At 42.2% G+C, this 19,731-nt stretch overlaps 1 protein-coding gene across 1 annotated transcript; it reads right to left on the bottom strand.

Moving 5' to 3' along the window:
• Positions 1-222: 222 nt before the first annotated feature.
• LOC104279758 (creatine kinase S-type, mitochondrial) lies at positions 223-15,776 on the bottom strand. The gene is made up of 9 exons (XM_009877142.1): positions 15,624-15,776; positions 14,114-14,312; positions 12,823-12,918; positions 11,838-12,059; positions 9,356-9,441; positions 6,988-7,111; positions 4,626-4,760; positions 4,169-4,294; positions 223-449 (listed from the first exon to the last, which is right to left on the bottom strand). The coding sequence occupies exons 1-9, from the start codon at positions 15,773-15,775 to the stop codon at positions 330-332; spliced, it is 1,260 nt and encodes a 419-aa protein (XP_009875444.1). The 5' UTR covers position 15,776; the 3' UTR covers positions 223-329.
• Positions 15,777-19,731: the final 3,955 nt, after the last annotated feature.

The following is a 19,731-nucleotide window of genomic DNA, read 5'->3' as shown; positions in this document are numbered from 1 at the left end:
TGTGTCAGTGAAACAAGGTGCTTATAGAAGACTTTCTAAGTATGGCCATAAGTGCAAACAAAGAATGAGAATGAGAGATTTGTGCGTTTTGCATTACTGAGGTAGTACTTAGCACCAGCCAAGTACACTGCACACCGAGATATGCAGTGGATGCATCCTAGTAAAACGGCATGAAGACTAGTTTCTTTGACTGCAGCCAGGCATCTAAGGAGACATCTGGTATCAGGTATTGGTTTATTACACAAGCTATTTATACAGAGATATACAGAGGTGCTTTTCTGCCAGGTCGCAGCAATATTTACCATCAGGTGCCACCATCAGCAGCAAGATCACTTCCTGCCAAACTGAGGCAGTGGTGGTGGCACTTTGATGTCTTGACCTCTTTCCAGTTTCTTCTCGCAGTCAACTAGGTAATTGACCCCGTCAATGACAATCTGGACTAGCTCCACCTACAAGAAGAAGAAAATAGTAGTAGAAGCTTTAGCTAATAGAGGAGGGGAAAACTGGCTTATAGGTCAACGACAGCACATAAAGCTATAAGTAAGGAGGGTCATGGCACGAAGATCACAAACCCTGTGGCTCAGGGAGTGTGGGTTGTGCTGGTCCAATGGAAACCCTTCCAAATTTGCTCCTCCTGTTTGCCCTGAGTTTGGACTGCCAGCAACAGAAATTTTGAACTAAGCCCCTCAAGTTATTTCCACCAAATTCTGCTCCTACTCGTGTTCCTAAAGGAACAAAGCAGACAAACATAAGTCCTTATATAAAATGTTTAGGCATAAGTTGAGAGACCTATTTCAAATGTGACAACCATGAGGGTGCAGGATCCTTCCCAGATGTTTGCTGAGAAGTAACACCTGGCACAGCTAGGGGTGCCCGTCTTTTGTGCTCCCCAAGGATGAAGAAACCAAAATATTAGTGCTGCGAGTGCTCAGCATCACTGGGCAGTTCTCTCTGAAGCAGCAGATACTGGGGTGCTGTGTCTTCTCTGCACCCAAGCCTGTACCACTCTTGTGCTTGCAGGAGCGTTTGCGTGAGCACAGAGCGAGACAGAAACTGACTGGGATGGTGATGCTAGGAGATGACGACAGAGGGTCATTGCCCTGATTCACACTCGCCCTGAGTGCTGCTGGAGGCAGAGGGTAGGAGTCCTTCACAGGGCAGGGTCTGGGACTGCATGTTTGGCCTCAGCCATTTAGACTGCCTGAGAAAGCTCATTGTACCATAGTCTTGTGCTTTTTCACAGGCATTGCTCATGACTGTATGTCCCCCTGCAGATGACCATGAGCCCTGCTGTGATGATTTGTGAGCTGTGGCCAGGACACCCTGCTGACTCTGCCAAACTCACAGGCTTTGCTGAGACAGTTTTGCAAAGTCCAGGACTCACATCTCTGGTGCATCAGCACTCATCCTAAACTCATGCTAGTTCTACATCATCCAACACTCCTTTGTTTTCAGCTCTTGATTTACACTGGCGGTGTTGGGATTAGCTTCAGGCCCAGAGCAGCAGCAAAATTTGCAATCCTGCGTGGCGGAGGGTAGTGATGTCTTTGTAACCTTTTTCAAAATTTCTGAGGAATACAAGATGCCTGGACACCAGCAGACCTTCTCCACAGGTGGTGACATGCGAGGACCACAGGCCCTGTAGTATTGTTAGCCAGCAAGCTATAGCACTGATTTTTCTTAGTCTTCATAAAATGGTTCATTAGCAACCTTTAATGACTGGCTTGTTAAAACCAAATGCAAAGACTAAATCCCATTGTCCCTTTATTGTGACAGTAGCTAATTTTCAAGGGATTCATTTTTACTATGAAGCATTTCACTGGCTTAGCAGTTCATTGTCTTTTGCAGACCAGCTGTGTTGGGAAGTAAGAGGTCTGAATTTGCAGCCTCCAGAAGAAAAGGAATTTCATATTAAGTTTGCACTGACCCATGACTGAAACAAAGCAAAAAGATGAGCAATTTTGTCTTACACCTTTGGGAACATAATTCAGTTCTGCAAACACATTTACCACATAATGGAATCTGTTTTATTATGCACTGAAAAAAATACATCTTATAATACAACCTTTCTATCCCCTCGAGTTTGCCTTGTCTTACTTAGATTTCAAAACCTTCAAGATAGGGATTGTATCTTATCTATTGGCTTAATCCATTGGGCCCTTGCTCTAGAAGGCATCACTGGCATCAGTGGAAGTCTTCATATAAGCAAAAATTTTTAGGCTTAGGCCATATGTAAGTAGAACTCATATTAATTAATCATGTCATGTAATCCTTTTGTATAAATCATACGTGATAAATAAATGTCTTTGTTGCATACTCTTTTTGCAAATCATACAGCTTAATAGTTTTTCACTCGCAGTTATTCCTGTCTTGATCCCAAGGAACATAGCTGCCTCCATCAGACTCCAAACTTTAAAATTTCCAAGCCCCTGTTCAAATGCTTCCTGGCTGTGAAGACATTCAGGCGCATGTCCGAATAAGAAAGCACAGAAGACCTGACTTGTCTCTGTCCCAAGTGGCAGAAAACTCAAGGTAAGTGCGCAAGGGAAGCCAGCTGTCTGGCTGTGCATCAGTTTGAATCTAGTTGTAAGCCAGGTGCATTCACCCCGGTTTATACTCATGTTGTGAAAACCTACCAAGATTCAGGCTGAACTTGGGTGTCGGACTGCAACACTAGGACCAAACTGCACCTGTATCTTAGCTGCCAAACCCTCTCAGTGTGGTGCAGTTCTGGATAAACACATCTTGACAGCGTGCTATTCTATGCAATGGCATTTTGTCCAGCAGCAAAACCTCCCAAATAATTAAAATTTTGCTGCTCGGCAAGCAGGCAGCCCTTCAAATCCTGACCTGTACAAACAGGTTGACATCTGAACCCAAATGATGTATTGCATTGCTAGTGGAGAAAACAGTCCTCAGGAGACATCAGGCCCACCAGGGCCTGCCTAGCTGACCATAGCTGAGAGGTTGCAGCAGGCACCGGGGGCGTGAAAGATGTTTGACTGAAGGTTTGAACCTGTTGCCTGTCTGCCAGCTGAATGCTCAAATCACTGGGCTTACAGGGTCTTGCAAGGTAAGTCTTTTGTCTTAGTTGTTCTTAACATGGCCACGGGTGAACATAGCCCTGGTGTCACTGAGGAAAGGGGAGCTGTAGTGGTGTGACAGGACTTACAGCCTGTGACCAGTAGTAAGTGTTTTGTTGAGGCAGAGCCAGTGGGAGGAGGCTGCAACTGTTGGACACGGCTGTTTCTGCCCCATCCTCCAGTAGAATTGCTCTTAGGAGCTGTTCTGCTTTATAAAATACTTAAGTACAAAATTGGAATGAGGTCTGGGACCCAAGTCTACCAGAAGAGCAGCAGCACTAGGCTGTAGGGTCATTTCCACTCTCTGGCACAATAAATACTCTTTCAAACTGAAATAGCTTCAAAACAAATGTCTGAGATGAACCTATGTCACTGTAGCCTACAGCCCAACAGGGATGGCTCAGAACTGACAAATCTTTGCCCTCATTTAAACCTAGCTCTCCCATGTCCTCTGCTCAGTCCACATAGGACGGGTGACTATGGCACAAACTCCTCAGTTGTTTTGAAGTGAAAGGACTGACTCTGTCCTGCTGACTGTGGAGAAAGTGCCAAAAGGAACACACCACCTTGAAACCAATCTTTCTTTCAGTGCCTGATTCCCGGTTGTGTGGGTAGGGCTCAAGCTACTTCTTTACCTAGAATTCTGTAGCAGTAGTAGCAGCTACCTGAGTGCCCACTGTACAACTTACAAACACGTCTCATGTCGAGCACCAGACACCGATCTCATAGCTGAGCTCTCCAGCAGGGAGGCAGGTCTACGAGCTTGTGCTGTGAAGCTGAGAAACATCGTCCTGAGGGATATCTGTTAGCAAAACCAAACCTTTCCAGCACCTGCCTACTCTCAATGGAGATCCTTGGCACATGGTACAAGCAAGTCACGTTTGTGGAACTTGCTCAGGGTTGCTATTTTTCATTGCCATAACAGGAATGTTTGTCAAGGACTTCATGCACGGTAATAACTTTTCTCTGAGCAAGCATTGCCATGGCTTCACTGAGGTCGGTGGAGCAAACCCAACCAGAGGGAAACTGACGCATATCAGCACAGATCTGAGCTAAAAAACAAGTGAAAAAAACCAACAGGTTACCTCTGAGCGACCCATGCGGTCCAGATTAGAGATATCATAAACATCTGCTACAGCTGCCGTGTCCACTCCACCAGTGCCACGCTTTTGCAGACGTAGGTTCTCCAGGATTTTTGAAAACCTGGGATCCTATCAGAAGAAACAGGTTTGAGCTTACTGCTTTTAAGTCTGCGTATTGTTCTAAATCATTGCAATTCTTAATAGCAGATCCAAAAAGACAGGCAGAGATGGATAGTTTTCTCAGTCCTTGGATTATAGCCTATCTTGGTGTAGATTAATTTCCATAACAAATACAATAATTTGCAGAATAAAATGGTGCTCAATTAGTCGTGCATTATCCCTTGGACCTTGTTAGACATAATGCTAACATGCAGTCACTGTAAGCCATCATTTTTAATTTGTTCCTTTATAAATCAGAAGAGGTGACTTATGTCACTGGCTTTTTAAATGACTTACGTACCTTGCTAAGCCTGGGCAGTTTAACATGGACTCCAGCGCGTAAACCGGTTCCCAGGTTAGAAGGACAGGTCAGAACATATCCAAGACGCTCATTCCACATGAACTCCCAGCCCCGTTCTTTAATTAATCTTTCCACCTATGATGGCAAAAAAAAAAAAAAAGATGGTAGCATACAGATGTCTGCTTATAGCTGAGATTGTTTTCACCAGGTATCTGTGCTGATGACAAACTTTGCATAAATTTACACCAGAGTACGGTTGGATTTTGATCTGATGCATATGTTTGCACTCATCAGGTACCAAGATGCCCAATGCATATTACAAGGATTCCTTCATTGTTTTCTCACAACTCCTGTCTTGCAGACTCTTTGTCACTCTATCACAAAGCTCCCTGTCATGGCAGTTTGGTATGGCCTTAGCCCATGAAGCCATATCTTCACATAAGAATTATGGCTTTTGCCATGCATTTCTTACTTCGGTATTTTTGGAGCAAGATTGTGACACACAAGCCCAAAGGACTCAGACACTACAAAAGCAAACAAAAGGTGCTGAAGCTTAGTTTTGTGTAATTTTCAAAGTGATGCTATGACTCTCAGGGAGAACATGTGACTTCTAAATACCTAGCATTAACAGCCACGCTGCTCACTCAGCTACACTTCCCAGACTTAGTTCTGCAATCCAAATACAATTTCAGTTCAGTTCTTCTCCAGAGGAGAACTGGATAGATAAACTAGCTTGTGCTCACAAGACCTCTGGGAATATAGGTGAATACTTCCATTCTGCAGAAGAAAGCAGAATAAAGGAATCTCCTAACATGGTTTTTATTTTGTGTGGTGACATCAGAATTGATAGTGGGAAAGTAAACCCAAACACCTGCCTCAGACACCTGCTGTGGTCACACTTCCTGAAGCTGTCTGACCACTTCTCATAGCCAGGTCATGTTGAACATGAGCTAAGAGCAGTAGCAGAGGCAAAGCTGGGAACATTATCCACAAGCCATATCACCTGGGCCTCTAACTTGTACACTCTTTGGTCTCATGGATTTAACTTGTAAACCTAACAGGTCCCAGTTAATCACCCCAATGCCAAAGCAGCATCCCCTAGGTGCTTTTGTTTTTCTATGTTCCCAAACCCACTATGTACTCCAGCTTCCTTAAGGATGCTCTGAACTTCCACTGCATCCACAGTGAGGTTGTAGTTTCTTGCTGTCTGTACTTGGCCTTGCTTTTGTCAGCTGGGTGCTGTGAAGTGATCTGGAAGATGTGCACAGCTGTATCAGCTCTTCATTTACTGGGAGGCTTCTAAGACATGGGTCTATCTTCTCAGCCAGAGAAGCTGTTTTGCCAAGGTGAGAGGAATGAAACAAGTGGTCCAAGGCTGGCCTGATATGCATTTCCATGCCCAGGAAGAAAAGCAGTGTGATGGAAACAAATGTTGTTCCTTCATAGTTCAGATGGAGTGGACATGCCAAAGATCCCAATGGGAAGAAGTAATTTTTTTTATGCAGCCTGAGCATTTTTGCAGTCTTGGAGACAATTTCAAGCCAGTTTCAGTCTTACATAGTATAACCTCTAGAGTTTCATGTATTATAGCAATCCAGCCAGGAGTGACATAGATGATAGTAGTGGTGAATAGTGTTTGGCCAAATCACCTGTCTCACTGCACCTTGCTCTATTGTCTGTGGGACAGAGTAAAATTCTCTGTTAAGTAACTTTTGCTGGGCCGGAGTTGCACTGGACCTGAGTCAACTTGCAGCCATAACTGGATTGTCTAGACAAAACTATTTTAGCCCGTATGCATTTCATGAAAGCTTTTTTGATCTCTGCGAATACCTAGACAAGAATAAAATCCTGGAGCTCTGGCTATCAGTTCTTAGTATTTTAATGACAAAACTGCATTTCTCCCCAAAAGTGGCAGTGATCCAAGGGGCCATAAGACCAGATTCCTGCGCACAACCTCAGCAGCATCCACTCTGCTTCCAGCATTAGAGATGAGAACCAGGAGGCTAGGGCAAATAAATTTTTCATTCAAGCAAATCAACCAATCCAAATAAAATGTTTGATTTATGAATTTCCTCAAGCCCACAGGCACAGAGTAACAAAAAAGGGATATTTCTTTAGGCAGTCTGTGCTTAAGATTTTAATAGAAGAAACAAAGACTTGTCATGTATTTTTCCTTACAACTCAGCTAGCAGTTTGCCCATGTTTTCTTCTTTAACTGCATTAGTGTAGGTTGCTGTGTGGACTAGTGCAGTTTCATTTTGTTGCTCCTGGAGATGTCAGTCCAGTATGAACCACAGTAAGCAGTGCTGACAACAGCCCGACAACTAAACAAACAGGAATAATAAACTCATTGAGATACTACCTCTTTTAAACCACGGCAAAATCTTTCAAACACCCGTTTCATGTTGCCACCCTTCTCCATGGAGATCACCCTGGTGTGGTCCTCTTCATTAATCCAGATGAGAAACGTCTTGTCGTTGTTGTGCCTGGTTGAGAGAGAAGAAGAAGAGTTTCTTTAAAAAGACAAGCCATGAAAAATAATTCCCAGTATCCTTAGTTTTGTCACAGTCTTTCAGGGATGTGGAGAGGCTAAGCACAGCAAAATAACATTGTTCTGTGGAGTTTGGGATTTGAGCTGCTTTCACAGTTGGATCCCCCCTGCCAATGGCATTACATGGATTTCTCGGGCACAGCAAGATGAGTTTTTCTGTTCACAGCATGCTGCCATGCTGCCGAGTGAGGAAAAATGTCCTCTAGAACAAGCACAGCTGGGAGGTGCAGCAAAGACAGAAGCCAGGCTCCACGTTCTCTGTCACCGGGGACACTTTTTATTGTTTTTAGAAAACTGCAGCTAGGAGAAAAACCTAATATTTACATGCTACTGGAAGCCAAGCAGTATGTCCTTACTTAATTGTATTCTCCCCTAAATCAAATCCCAGTGCCCTGTGTATCGCTGGGTAGTGCTGGATTGCCACATTGCTCAAGTTTCATGTCCCAGGACAGCAGCTGCACATTGCTTCCGGACAGTGCATTAGCGATGCTGGCTTGTCAGTGAAGATAAAAACGCCTGAAGATATCCACTCTTGCTTCAAACAGATCAGTTGTGGCTGAGTTTATTAAGTGCTCAGTCAAACCTGAGGTCACTTTCCCTGACTTCTTCTCTACTTTCTCTACTATAGCCTTTCTACAGCACGTAGAAGGTGATTGATGGGATCAGACTCATTCCTACAAACAGTGGAATATTACCAGGTTTGAAACACATGAAATGTGAAAGTTCAAGTTCACTGAGAGCCTGACTTTTAGGTGGTCTTTTACTGTGTCTCCTTTTTTCTGTACTTGGGACTTTGCCAGTGCAACACTGAGCAGGTGTAAACATCCTGTGCCCTGACATTATGGTCACCCTAGGTCTGGTTACGTCGTCTTCAGTCACGTACAAATGTTCAGGGAAGGGTTTTCTGGGGTCAGTCTGATTAAGCTCCCCCTTTAATTGACTAAGTCTCCCCACTGGTTTAAAGAACACAGAGGGAGGCCACGCTGAGTACATTTAAACTGTGACAGTGCTGCCATTGAGGTCTGTGGGAGTAGTCCTGCAGCCTGTAACAAGGACAGGATCACAATCATGGTAAGAAAAATAATTTCCAGAATGTACACTCTTTTTGAAGAACAATTTCTTGCAAGAGAAAGGCAGGTTTTTCACATGTGGCTTACGGAAGTACTTTCCAATCGTACTATTTTTTCCATTCTGCCTGATATTTCACATGTAAAACAAACCCAGACCTGGATATTAATTACACTGTTGGTAATTCTCCTGTTTGTTTGTAGAGGCAATGGATGGGATGCCTCAGCTTTATCCTTTTCCTCTTCCTCAGTTTTAGATAGGGACCAGAGAACTAAGCTGACGCTTGCTGAAATAAATAAAAAAAAAATCCTCTTAGTATCCCAGCAGTTCATCAGGTTTCATGGGTGATCAGATTTCATAGCTCCTGCTCCCTGACAGAAATCAGGTTTAGGTCATCATGGTAATACTGGCTATGCTTCTGAACACAAGCCAGTATTATCAGACACTGCTTAGTGAACAGTCAGGGTTTTTTCCATGTGAAGTGGAAAAGTCCTGAACCTGCCTAGGGTAAGGAGATAGGCTAGGTGATTTCTCAGAATCCTTTTCAGGCCAGTTCTTCAGAGTTTAAAGATCTGGTAATGCCTAGAAGATGCTAAGCACTGCATAGCTGACCCCATCGTCTGCTGGCAAGTCTGTGCACTGATCTTCAAGGCCAGGTTGGACGAGGCTTTGAGCAACCTGGTCTGATGAGAGTTGTCCCTGCCCATGGGCAGGGGGCTGGAACTGAGTGATCTTTAAGGTCTTTTCCAACACAAACCATTCTGGGATTCTATGATTTTGTAACTTTGGATCTGCCAACTGCACGGTGACTAACAGGCTCTTTCCCAAGTCCAATTTTTATGTAGAAATAGAGAAAATGGAGATAAAAACCCAAAGTAGGAGCCACGCTTATGATGCTGCAGTGTGTGGATGATATTCATGTTGGTGTTACCCATTCCTTTGTTTATTACTGTTTAATTTTTTAAAATAAGCAAGAAAACATTTATTTTATGAGCAAACTGAACATGCTGTAAGTATGGAGACAGAGTGGCTGCAAGGTTAGGACAAGCAAGGAGATTTATAACACCATCTTTTAAACATGACACAAGCTTCTGCATGTCATATAACATACCAGATTCCTCTGGCATCTGGCCAGTCACGTGCCATCCCAGCACATGTTAGCAAAGGAGACACTGGCTTATCAAAGAGAAAATGATCCTGGACACCAAAATGGGGCCCATGAAAGAGGAGGAGAGAGAGAAAAAACAAAAAAGATTCAAGCTTATTCAAGGAAGCAGTGTAATGTTGTCTAATACGTTTTATCTGAAGGCAATCAATATACAAGTAAATCACATCATACAACTTGTGAATCTGGTTCGTTCCTGTGAGAACTAAAAGGCCTTTACCCAAGTGATTTTCTTGAGTCTTGAAGAGTCACTGACATCAGTGATATGACCATGTTTAAATATTTTTCAAATAAAGGGAAGAATGAGAACTGAGGACCTAATACCACAGACACAGCAAAGGAGGGACCTGACTGCTAGCACCAGAGAGGTACTCTTCATGTAGACATGTTTCACAGTAGGAGAATCCAATGAGTTCTTAAAGACTAGGGAGAGGAAAAAAAAGCGAAAAAGCTAGTTCTGAAAAGATATTTGTCCAGCACAGTGATTTAGCAATTTATTCTGAAGTCAAGGTAGGAATTAAATCAGTCAAGCTAAGCTTGACCTTTTGGAATTACAGACTTGTTCTGTTCATTAACAGAGATGCTATTTCTGATTTAATAAATGTAGTACTTGCTGTGCCACCGACCTGCCACATTCCAGATAATTTAGAGGGCTTTAAGCTGAGATTTTTTTTTCCCCAAAGAGACAAGTGTTTGATTTTCTTATGTGTGCTTGAAAAGTATTAATTCTTAATTCCTCAAATAATGTTATATCAAATGTTGTGTGGGGGCTTTGGGACGGTGGTTGTTTGTGGTTTTGTTGTTTGGTTTTCTGTTTTGTTTTGTTTTTTCCTAAAAATTCTAGGGTTTAATTAAGAATAGGGAGATAAGATATCCAGAATAAATATGTTATGGTCAATAAGTTGATATGCTTTATTTGGTTTTCCCCTTAGTGGAGAATTTTAAGTTTTCGTCTTTGAATACCCTATGATGGACTTCATGCAGCCAGAACCCCAGTCATACAGAAAGAAAAAGTATGAAGTTCTTTTTGCTCATCACAGGTTCACAACATGTCCTGTCTCAGCTTGCTCCACTTGCCACTTTTGCTGAAAAGAAAAATTCCCCTTTTTGCAAGAAAACAGCTGAACATTATTAGTTTCCCTTACGTGCATATGGCCCAAATCTGCAAAGTACCAAATGTCTTTTATGCTGAATGCCATTCAGCTAGAACTGATTTGATCTTTCCAAGATCAAATGGTGCTTATTAAAGGCTGGTGCAAAGCCTGATGCCATAGCGGGTCAAGGTCCTAAAGTCCTGGAGGAGGTAAGCAATGATATGAGTTAAAATGGAATCTGAGGTTACAACGTTCAATGCCCCAATTTCTATAAATTTGTATTATCATGAAAACAAACAAAACAAGGTAAAATGTTGAATCAGTGAAGCCTATTCCACTTCCTAAAGGACTTAGCTTTAGACCATGAAGGAATTATATTCTCCATACTCCTATTTTGGCCTCTGTTTTCTGAGGATCTCTTTCCTGATGAAAAAGGCAATGAAATAAAACCTACTATAGGTCATCAGCATCTTGTCAATAAATACATTACCAAGGACATTGAATCAAAAAAGTTACTGACCATACATAAATTCTTAACTCCTGGTTAATCCAGACTGTGACACCTAGTTCCAGGATTATAAATAGTTATGTTACTTCATCAGTTCCCTTTTGGTTAATGTTATGGGTTAATGTGCCATGAATACAGCTAAGAGGGTAGAACCATTCCTTTGGATATTTGAAATGCACATTCAAGGTTTGTTTGACTTGTCACATGCTGTGACAAAGTCCATGATGAAAATCCTTGTGTTTCCGTCTGTGTGACAATGAAAACTCTTTTTATGGACCTAAGTCCTTAAACACAATTACAGGACTGGGAAAAGTTCACCTCGGTGCAACTGGCTACAGTCATTTTGGAGAAATTGGAATTAGTGTGGTTTGGACTTAAGGAAATTATGGGCAAAGCCTCCCCACCCTGGCAGTCCAGAGTAGAGACAATACATAATGCTTATCTCAATGTAATATTTTTAGTTAGAATAATTATTAATATAGAAAATATCAGTCTTTTCTCAAGAAAATGATCCAGAAAAAGGATTGAATTTACTTTGTTATTTGTCCAAAGAGGTAGTAGCAACCATGTATATTTGCTTTGACACAGATCTTGCTATCTGGAATGTAACTCCACATCTTGGACATGCACAGTTATGTACTCAGACAAAATATAGACCCCGGATGGTTTGCCATTATATTAATGACATTGACAGGCCAGTAACTGCTGGGTTAATGCTGTGATTATTCTCCTTAGCTAGACAGGAAAGCATGTACCCCAAAGAAAGATAAAGATTAGGATAAATGGAAGTAAATGAAGGTGGTGTCAGCACTGGAGCTATACTTACATCGATAAGCTGCTGCTGTTCCCTCTCAGTCATAGTGGTCAAGCTGTAGTACTTCCCCGAGAGGTCGCCTTTCAGCCCAGAGAGTGCAGTGACCACAACATTCTCCACCTCTCTCCGCTCTGCCCTGGAGCAAGCAGGAGGAAGGCTGAGGCCGCGGATGCTACGGCCAGTCCGCACCCGTGATGAGAGGACGTAGCGCTCATCAAATTGACCTTGGGTGATCTGAAGGAAGGATGATTTATTAGTTCACGCAGATCCCCCCCTTCCCTGTCTTGTAGTCCACCATGAAAAAACCCAAAACCACAACACAACAAATCTAATCGGATAAAAAGATAAGTGTCTTTCTGCCCCAGGCATGACAACCTCTTCATGAAACCAGAAATATTCAGAATATCCATCAGAGTTTCAGACACCAGTAGGGTTTTTTTAGGAGCAATGTGTTTCTTAGAATTAATGAATGTGACAAAGTAAACAGCTAATCTTTTGTGGTCCCAAACCATGAAGCAATTTGCCTGTCTTTTGGAAACACAGATTTGGGCAGAGATAGAGTGTCAGATAAGGAGGATCCTTTGAATGAGGAAAGTCCATAAAGATGCTAAACCACAGTGCAGTTGAACTATGAAGGAAATACTAAGCAGCACGTCAGATTGATCACATGTATGTGGGTGTACTGGAGTCAACTCCTGCTTGCATTCCAGCCCTTTGACGTGTGGTTGTCTTTAAGGTCATGAACAGACCCACAGTGCCAAGTGAGACTGTGACCCAAATTCTTAGTACAGTTGGGACTGATCCTCCTGCTAGGAACAAGGCAGGGATGCAGCTGTCTTGCTGATAGGGCCGTAAGTGTCATCTCACTTTCTTTAACCCCAAAATGAGTGTCTTTGGAGTTGGATCAGAGAAAAGGATGGTACAATTGCGTATAGTATCGTCACTGTAAGGAGCAGCCCTGAGCCTTTATTGTCTCATCATTTTATTTCAATCCTACCTTGGATGCATCCAGGTCTGTGTGATGCTTCATTGTTCGTGGATCATAGCCATTATGCCGTGCTTTAATGACAGGGTCAAAGATTTCAGCAAACACCTACGGAGTCAAGAGAATCTAGAAAGAGTCTGCAGCACCATAGAAATGTTTCAATGCACCAGCTTCAGCCACAGGAGAAGTCTCCTGGTGCAGGGTCCTGGGTGACAGGTGTAAAGGGGACTTCACAGATGCAGACGGGGGTAAATATGGAAGGAGGGGGTGATTTTGACCTAGACAGTGCTCTGTAGCAGTTGCTTGTCTTCACAACAGAAAGAAGGTGCAATTGCACCTTACTGAAGTTATAAGCTTGCTCTAGTTACCACAGACAGGTGCTGGATGTGGTGGCAACTAGATTAGGTTTCAGGACATATTAGCAACCAGACCACACTAAGAGACCCCTGGTAGCTTGCCTCTTGGTTTTAGGTCATGCAGGGATACCCTTCCTCTTTGCTGCTGTGGGATACTAGTCCTCTAGACACTTAGTTCAGGTGTGTCAACACTGATCACAGCCACACCCTCATGCTCATGAGGAGCAGTGGCACATCTAAATTAATAAACTGAACCAGAGGAGTTGACAGAATGCCAGTCCATCCTCAGCAGCTCAATATTAGGGATACTATTGGGAGACTCTATAATAATAGGTAGCATTGTGGGTGCACTGAAGGAAGCAGACCAGAGAGGTCAATACAAAAAAAAGGATTTTCTTCTCTTTTCCTCCTCTCCTTATTCCAGAGTTAAATCATAGAATCATAAAATCATAGAATTCCCTGTCCACTCTATTGCTGTCTGTCTTTGGGTTCCATCATGATGCAAAAGCTGTGGCTTAATGATGTCTGGCACTCCCCAGAAGACTTTTTTTTTTTCACTTATGTCTCTGCTGTTCCACAATGTAATTTCCACATTACCTTTATTTTGTGTGTTTCAGGGTTGCGTAGTTTTGCCATAAACTAAGTTTAGTCGTAGGAAGGAGGGCAGCCGCTGGAGGCAGGTAGCAGCTGTTCCCAAGCAGGTACATTTTATTAACTTCAATTGCAGCAGAGAGGGCACCTGTAGTAACGCCACTCATGTTCATGCATCTCCTAATATGGAAGAGTAGGGAAAACACCATCTTTATGCATGTGGCCTGCCCCTTATGTATTCTCTGGGACACAATTTATCTTAAAGGTGCTTACCCTACTGAGAAAATCTCTTGAGGTCTTGGAAATGTTACCACAAAAAATGAACCAAATACAACAGTATTGCAGAAATGTCTTACCTCATAGGATTCTTCATCACCTGCGACCATGCCCACAGTTTTAATGAAAGGGTGACCAGGATTGTCGACCCCAGTTTGGATGCACTGGTCCAAGGTGTAGCCATTGGGAGTCATCTTGTCCCGCAGCCGAGAGTAAATGGCCGGTGTGAGGCACTCGGCCATGCAGTTGTTATGTTTGCGAAGATCAGGATAGTCAGCACTGAAGAGAAGGAGAACCCCAGGAAATTAATGTGGCACCTTTGTAGAGTAATCCTTGCTAGTTTATTGAAGCTATTGAAGGGATTTTGAGCTATAGGGCTCACAGCGTGTTTTAAAAGCATAATGGTTGATATGTTGCATTGAATTTTAGGAAGGGAGGAGGATTTAGGTCACTGGAAGTACCCCACGTTATGGGCCACCACACCAACAGACGATTGCAGCCTTCTGCTACTTGGGGCCATCAGGAAAATGAATCCCAATGAGCTCTGAAAATGTACTAAGCCCTGTTAAATCTGAGTGCTGAGACAACTCAGACATTCCTGAGTTACGTGCGCTGCTGAGTCATGAGCACTGAGACACTCATTCAGAAATACAGAATTTCTAACATTGTTTTCTTTAAGTTGGAAGAGAATTAAGATTAGATGAAGAAGTTCTCTGTAATTCAAAGTCCACGTGCTCTCACAGTTTCTTGGACATCAGTGGACTGTCTGATCTACGTCAGTTGGGAAGTTTGTTCTTCTACAATATCCAGATTTGCTTTAATGGCGTTATTATTAACAGAAAGCTGAGCAGTATACTAGGCCAGGCAAAATAAAGATATGCTTTAGCAAGGCACATTTGCAACTGAATCAGACCACATTCACCTTGTACTGGTAATTATTTGCTCTGTGCACAACTCTATTATTTCTGTAAGAATATATTTTACTAGAGTAGTATTTACTACTTGGAAAAAAAAAATCTGTCAGAGCCTGAGCCATATTGTTTTTCATAGATATGGCCAGTAAAGTCAACCTACAGAGAAGAGTGTAATTAGTTTCTAGTCATCAGAACAGCCAGGTTGTGACAGAATTAGAAGTATTTCAAGTACAGAAGTTATATGGGGGATTTCTTTACTACTTGCCTAATGAAAATATTTTCACATTTCCTAACGGCAGAGTCCATACAATCAGCCAGTCCAGCAGGTTGAACTGCAAAGCGTTTGATAGCTGATGAAATAAAACAAGGACTAATATAGTTCTCAGCCTAAAATTTGAAGCTTTTCTTAGGCTTGTCATTGTTCAGCCATGTTTTTTTTTTCTGAGTGTTGATACTATCTCACATAGCTGCTTTCTGGTCTTGAAGGCCATTGCTGTTGCTACCTAAAATTGGGGTTATTAGTAAAGAGTGCTCTTTTTCAGGTCACTTAGCCCACAGACAGGCACGCAGACATTGTGGCTACATAAGGACTTTGCAGTTTTGATAGAGATCTTCTTCCTTCAAATTGTTAGACGTTGCTCCTAGCCCAGCTGACTGCCTCACCCTAAATCCTTACCTTGGAGGGAAGAGTTTCCGTTTTTCATGAATAGCAGCCTTCACATTTTGCTGGTTGAAGAGGTACCCGGTGGTTAGCACCCCTGTGCCTGCGGCTGCAAAGAGTGCAGTTGTTGCACGGCCAGCCAGGAGACGACCGAAGGTGCTAGCCATTCCTTTCGGAGAATGAGATGCCTGGAAGAGAAGACATCAACTCGTTAGTCCTTAGACAGTGCAAATGGCAAGTAAACCCTCACTTTAAATCGTAGCCCTGTGAGCGAAGAAGTTTATTTTTATTATTGATTTGCATTTATATAGTGTGTTCAGAAAAACTGTTTGTATTTACATGGAATCATAGAATATGTTGGGCTGGAAGACCTTTAGAGGTCCAATCACCCTGCAGTGAGCAGGGATATGATTTGTTTCTATGCATGTATTGTTTCTATTTAATTCTACTAGCATTATGTCTAGAGTACTAGATGGGAAAATAGCATATTCTGTGAAAGTCTGAAGAACACAATCCACATATTTTCTTCCAAGAATCAGAATTTGACTTAGTATTGCCAGTGACTGTGAGTTCCACAGGAAGCTATAGCTCCTGTTTTAATAAAAGACACAAATTCCAGTTTGTGTGATTGACTGAAGTGTATTCTTAAAACTGGGCTCTGGTAAATAATTTTGGGGAAATGGGCATGGAAGATGTACAAGAAAACACAATTGTTCCCTGGGATATGCTGCTTCAATTGTTTTTTCAAAGTTTCAAAAAATATAATTGTTCATCCAATCTTTTTCACCATTCTTTCAGGGGTTAAACTTAACACCTCAAAGCATTTGTTTTTATTTGCAGTGAACAAAAGGTTATAATTTCCAGTAATTTCTGTGTAGATCTGGCTTAGTTAGCTCCAAACCCTGGACTTCTTTGCATTTTCCGCTCCTGTCCAGGGACATATGCAATGTTGTATCTGTATCTTCTCACCTGGTAAGATCTTCTCATCTGCTTGCATGGTTTTCTGCTGCAAAGCCATACCATCTTTGAACTTTAGTCACATATATGACATGCATTTCAAGTTTGAGAGTAATTTGTTTCATATTCTCTATCTTCTTTACACAATTTTATAGCTGAATTTTGTTATTCTGTCTCCTCCATGCCTTTGAAATGCAGTATACATTTATCTTTCCTTCCAGAAAAAGTGCTGCCTGATTGACAGAAATGTCAATATTTTTTCACTGAAAGAATTTCACTAAAACAGAAGTAGGGAGAAAACACAGAGGGAGAGCGTTTTTTTTTTCCCCGTTAGGAATACATTGAGATTTCCTCAAGTCGTCAAGACTTATTTGCACATCGCTAGAGCATAATGAAATAGATACTGACACTAGGCGGGGCAGGAGGCAGATCATGGACCATAGCCTTATCTTATCTCTGTGACTGGGTCACCTCCATCTATGAATTTATTTAGTTGCAGCACAGGCTCTCAAGACTGCATCAGGATTTCTCCTTCCCAAAATGCAGGGGGAGAATGTTTGACTGTAAATTGAAATCAAATATGAGTTTTGTGATGGAGATTTTCATGCTGCTTTCTTTTCTGCATATTTAGCAGATGGTTCTTGTGCCTTTTCACAGGATAACATCCCCATCCTACACTCTGGAAACGCTTGTAACTGGTCTGCACAGAACTATTATTGTTATAGTTAAGTGTCTGAAAAACAATACATGTATTTTCGTAGAAGATGTATGTATTTAGGGTTCTGTTTCACAGATGCCATCTTTATACTGCAAGTAATTGGCTGGCAGTAAAAATCCTGTTCTGAAAACTAGAATCCCATTACAGATGATGTCATTATGACTTCAGTGACTCCAGGCACTCATCAGCATCTCCACCAGCCTGGATTTTTTTTGAGCTTCCAAATCCTGTGTCCCTTTAAGGGACAAATCTGGTCCGTACATGTGATTAAATTAGAGGAATCATGCGTGTATGTGTTTAGAAAGAAGTATAAGGAACAACAGTATAATGCTTCAGAAATAAGCAGAGCAGTGCACCTATAGACTACAGCGTGTACCACAGCCTATCAGGTAATGCTAACAGCCTCAGACAGGTCATTATATTTAGCCATGTCACATATCTGCTGGCAAGGCTGCACTGTGTTTACTGTTTTCACGTACCCTCCATTCCTTGTACAAATGCAATGTGATGGAAAAGTCCTATCCTATGTAACATCAGCTATTGATTGACTGGGTGCATATTTTTCTACCGTTAAGCTTTTTCTGGCGATCAAGGATGCACAACAGATAGAAGCAATGTCCCAGCCAGAAAGTTGCTCTCTGGATCAGCACGATGTTGTGGTCTGGGACTAGAAGGTAGGCATAGTGTACTCTTTGCTAGGCACTCTGCATTAATTTATGCTGGAGGAGCTGAGAAGTACATGAGAGCTCTGCAAGGATGAAGAATGCTAGAAGCTGCTCCCTGTGATTTGTTTGGGAGACAAATCATGGTCGCTGAAGCTGCTAAAAGCTAAATGATGTTTAGCTGCTGATCCAGAGCTTCTTATATCCTTTGCTTTGCCCTTGCAACAGCTATTGAATAAGAGAGTGCCTGATCCTGAGCAGAGCAAAACTTCTGCGAGATGTGGAGCACGAACAGTACCCTTGGTGGCTGTGGATAGCTTGGCATCCTTGACTTTGGGACTGAACTATACTGTGTGCCTGAGGTATAGGGCTGTAACAGAAATCAAAGTCTGTGGACAGAAAGAGAAATCAAGCACCTGGAAAAACACGTGGATGAACCTGGGGGAAAAGGAATCAGCTGGAACAGGCAAAGAGATTTCCTTGGTAACTCAGTGAAGGTTTTGTACCATGGCTGATCTGGGAAATGCAGAGATGTTCTACCTTACTGTGCTGAATGAGTATGAGTATGAGTATCCCCTCCTTGCTCTTATTTATGCCTGTCCTTTGACTGGATCTGCAATGCTGATCTTTAATCCCTAAAGCAGACCCTGTCAGCATGGACAGCTGTATTATGTTCTCCTCCCTTGTTCAGGCAGCATCGGCAGTTTTCTCACCCTTTCAGAGGCTGATACATTAAATGAGTCTGCACCTTTGGGACAGAACAACCGACTTTTTGGCACATGACCAATGGCAGATTTTATTCTCATAAAATTGTTTTCCTTTTTGAATTTTAATGGAGTCCCACAATGCAAATATTTTTCGTGTTTGCAATGTTATCTCCCATTGTGGCTGCATGCCTTATCTCTGAGGACATTCTTGCATTATTGGATCACAGAACAGGTTTCCTTTACCCTAACGCAGGCTCTACTTTACCTGACAGATGCTTCTTTAACAGCTCTTAAAAGTCTCCAACACTGGAGGTGCCACAGACAGCGTAGGTTAACTACCTAAAAAAAAAAAAAAAGGCAGAATAAGACAGGCTTTTTTTTGTCTTTTATTTTTTTAAAAAACCCAAAACACTAATGTCTAACGATACATCTCTTCTCAAAATTGAATCCCAGCACTCCTCATTTTAACATTTTCTTCCCCAAACTTTGCAGTTCTGTAAGCAGAAGTTCAGTTTCTGTCTTTACCGGTAAGTGCCTCAGTTTTTTTTAACCCAGTCACTCCTGCAGAAAAGGTGACTCTGCTGAGAAGGTGACCTGACAAGCATCAATCATAGCATCACGCAGCTGCTGCCTGCAGGAACTGGGAGATGACAGCTGGCCTGATCTTCTGCTCCTTAGGTAGGACCTTCTGACTGCAGCATGGCATTGCCGTCACAGGGACCATCATCTGTGACTGTCAAATGCAAAGGGTCTAGGGGAACACGAAAGTTAGAATTTCTTGTAAGAAGAAAAGCATCATCTAGACTGCTGTGGAAAGGGAACTGTAATCTTTTTTTATCAAAATGGTGTAACTCCTAATTCAATACACACGTCTTGCCACAAGAGTGGGCTATGGTTCTGGACATAGATGTATATAGTCCTTCAGCACAAACTGAGCCACTGTTAAAACTTATAAAAGTAGTCCATATACAATCAAAATAGCACAATCAGACTGCACAAAAACCTGGTGTACAAGTTCAGCAAACAAAGTTTTTTACATGATGAATAATATATATAATGCACAAGACATTTTGTTTGAT

The sequence above is a fragment of the Apaloderma vittatum genome, unplaced genomic scaffold, assembly GCF_000703405.1.
Source record: "Apaloderma vittatum isolate BGI_N311 unplaced genomic scaffold, ASM70340v1 scaffold7809, whole genome shotgun sequence".
Classification (NCBI taxonomy): domain Eukaryota; kingdom Metazoa; phylum Chordata; class Aves; order Trogoniformes; family Trogonidae; genus Apaloderma; species Apaloderma vittatum.
Note: the sequence above shows the minus strand (reverse complement) of the source record. Positions and strands in the feature narration are given on the sequence as shown.

Excerpts from the sequence above, each read along its gene's own strand:
- LOC104279758 (XM_009877142.1), bottom strand. The coding sequence starts at position 15,775 with ATGGCTAGCACCTTCGGTCGTCTCCTGGCTGGCCGTGCAACAACTGCA. Across the intron at positions 12,060-12,822 it reads CAGACCTGGATGCATCCAAG|ATCACCCAAGGTCAATTTGA; the intron begins GTAGGATTGAAA and ends TCCTTCCTTCAG. Across the intron at positions 4,295-4,625 it reads AACTGCCCAGGCTTAGCAAG|GATCCCAGGTTTTCAAAAAT; the intron begins GTACGTAAGTCA and ends TTCTTCTGATAG.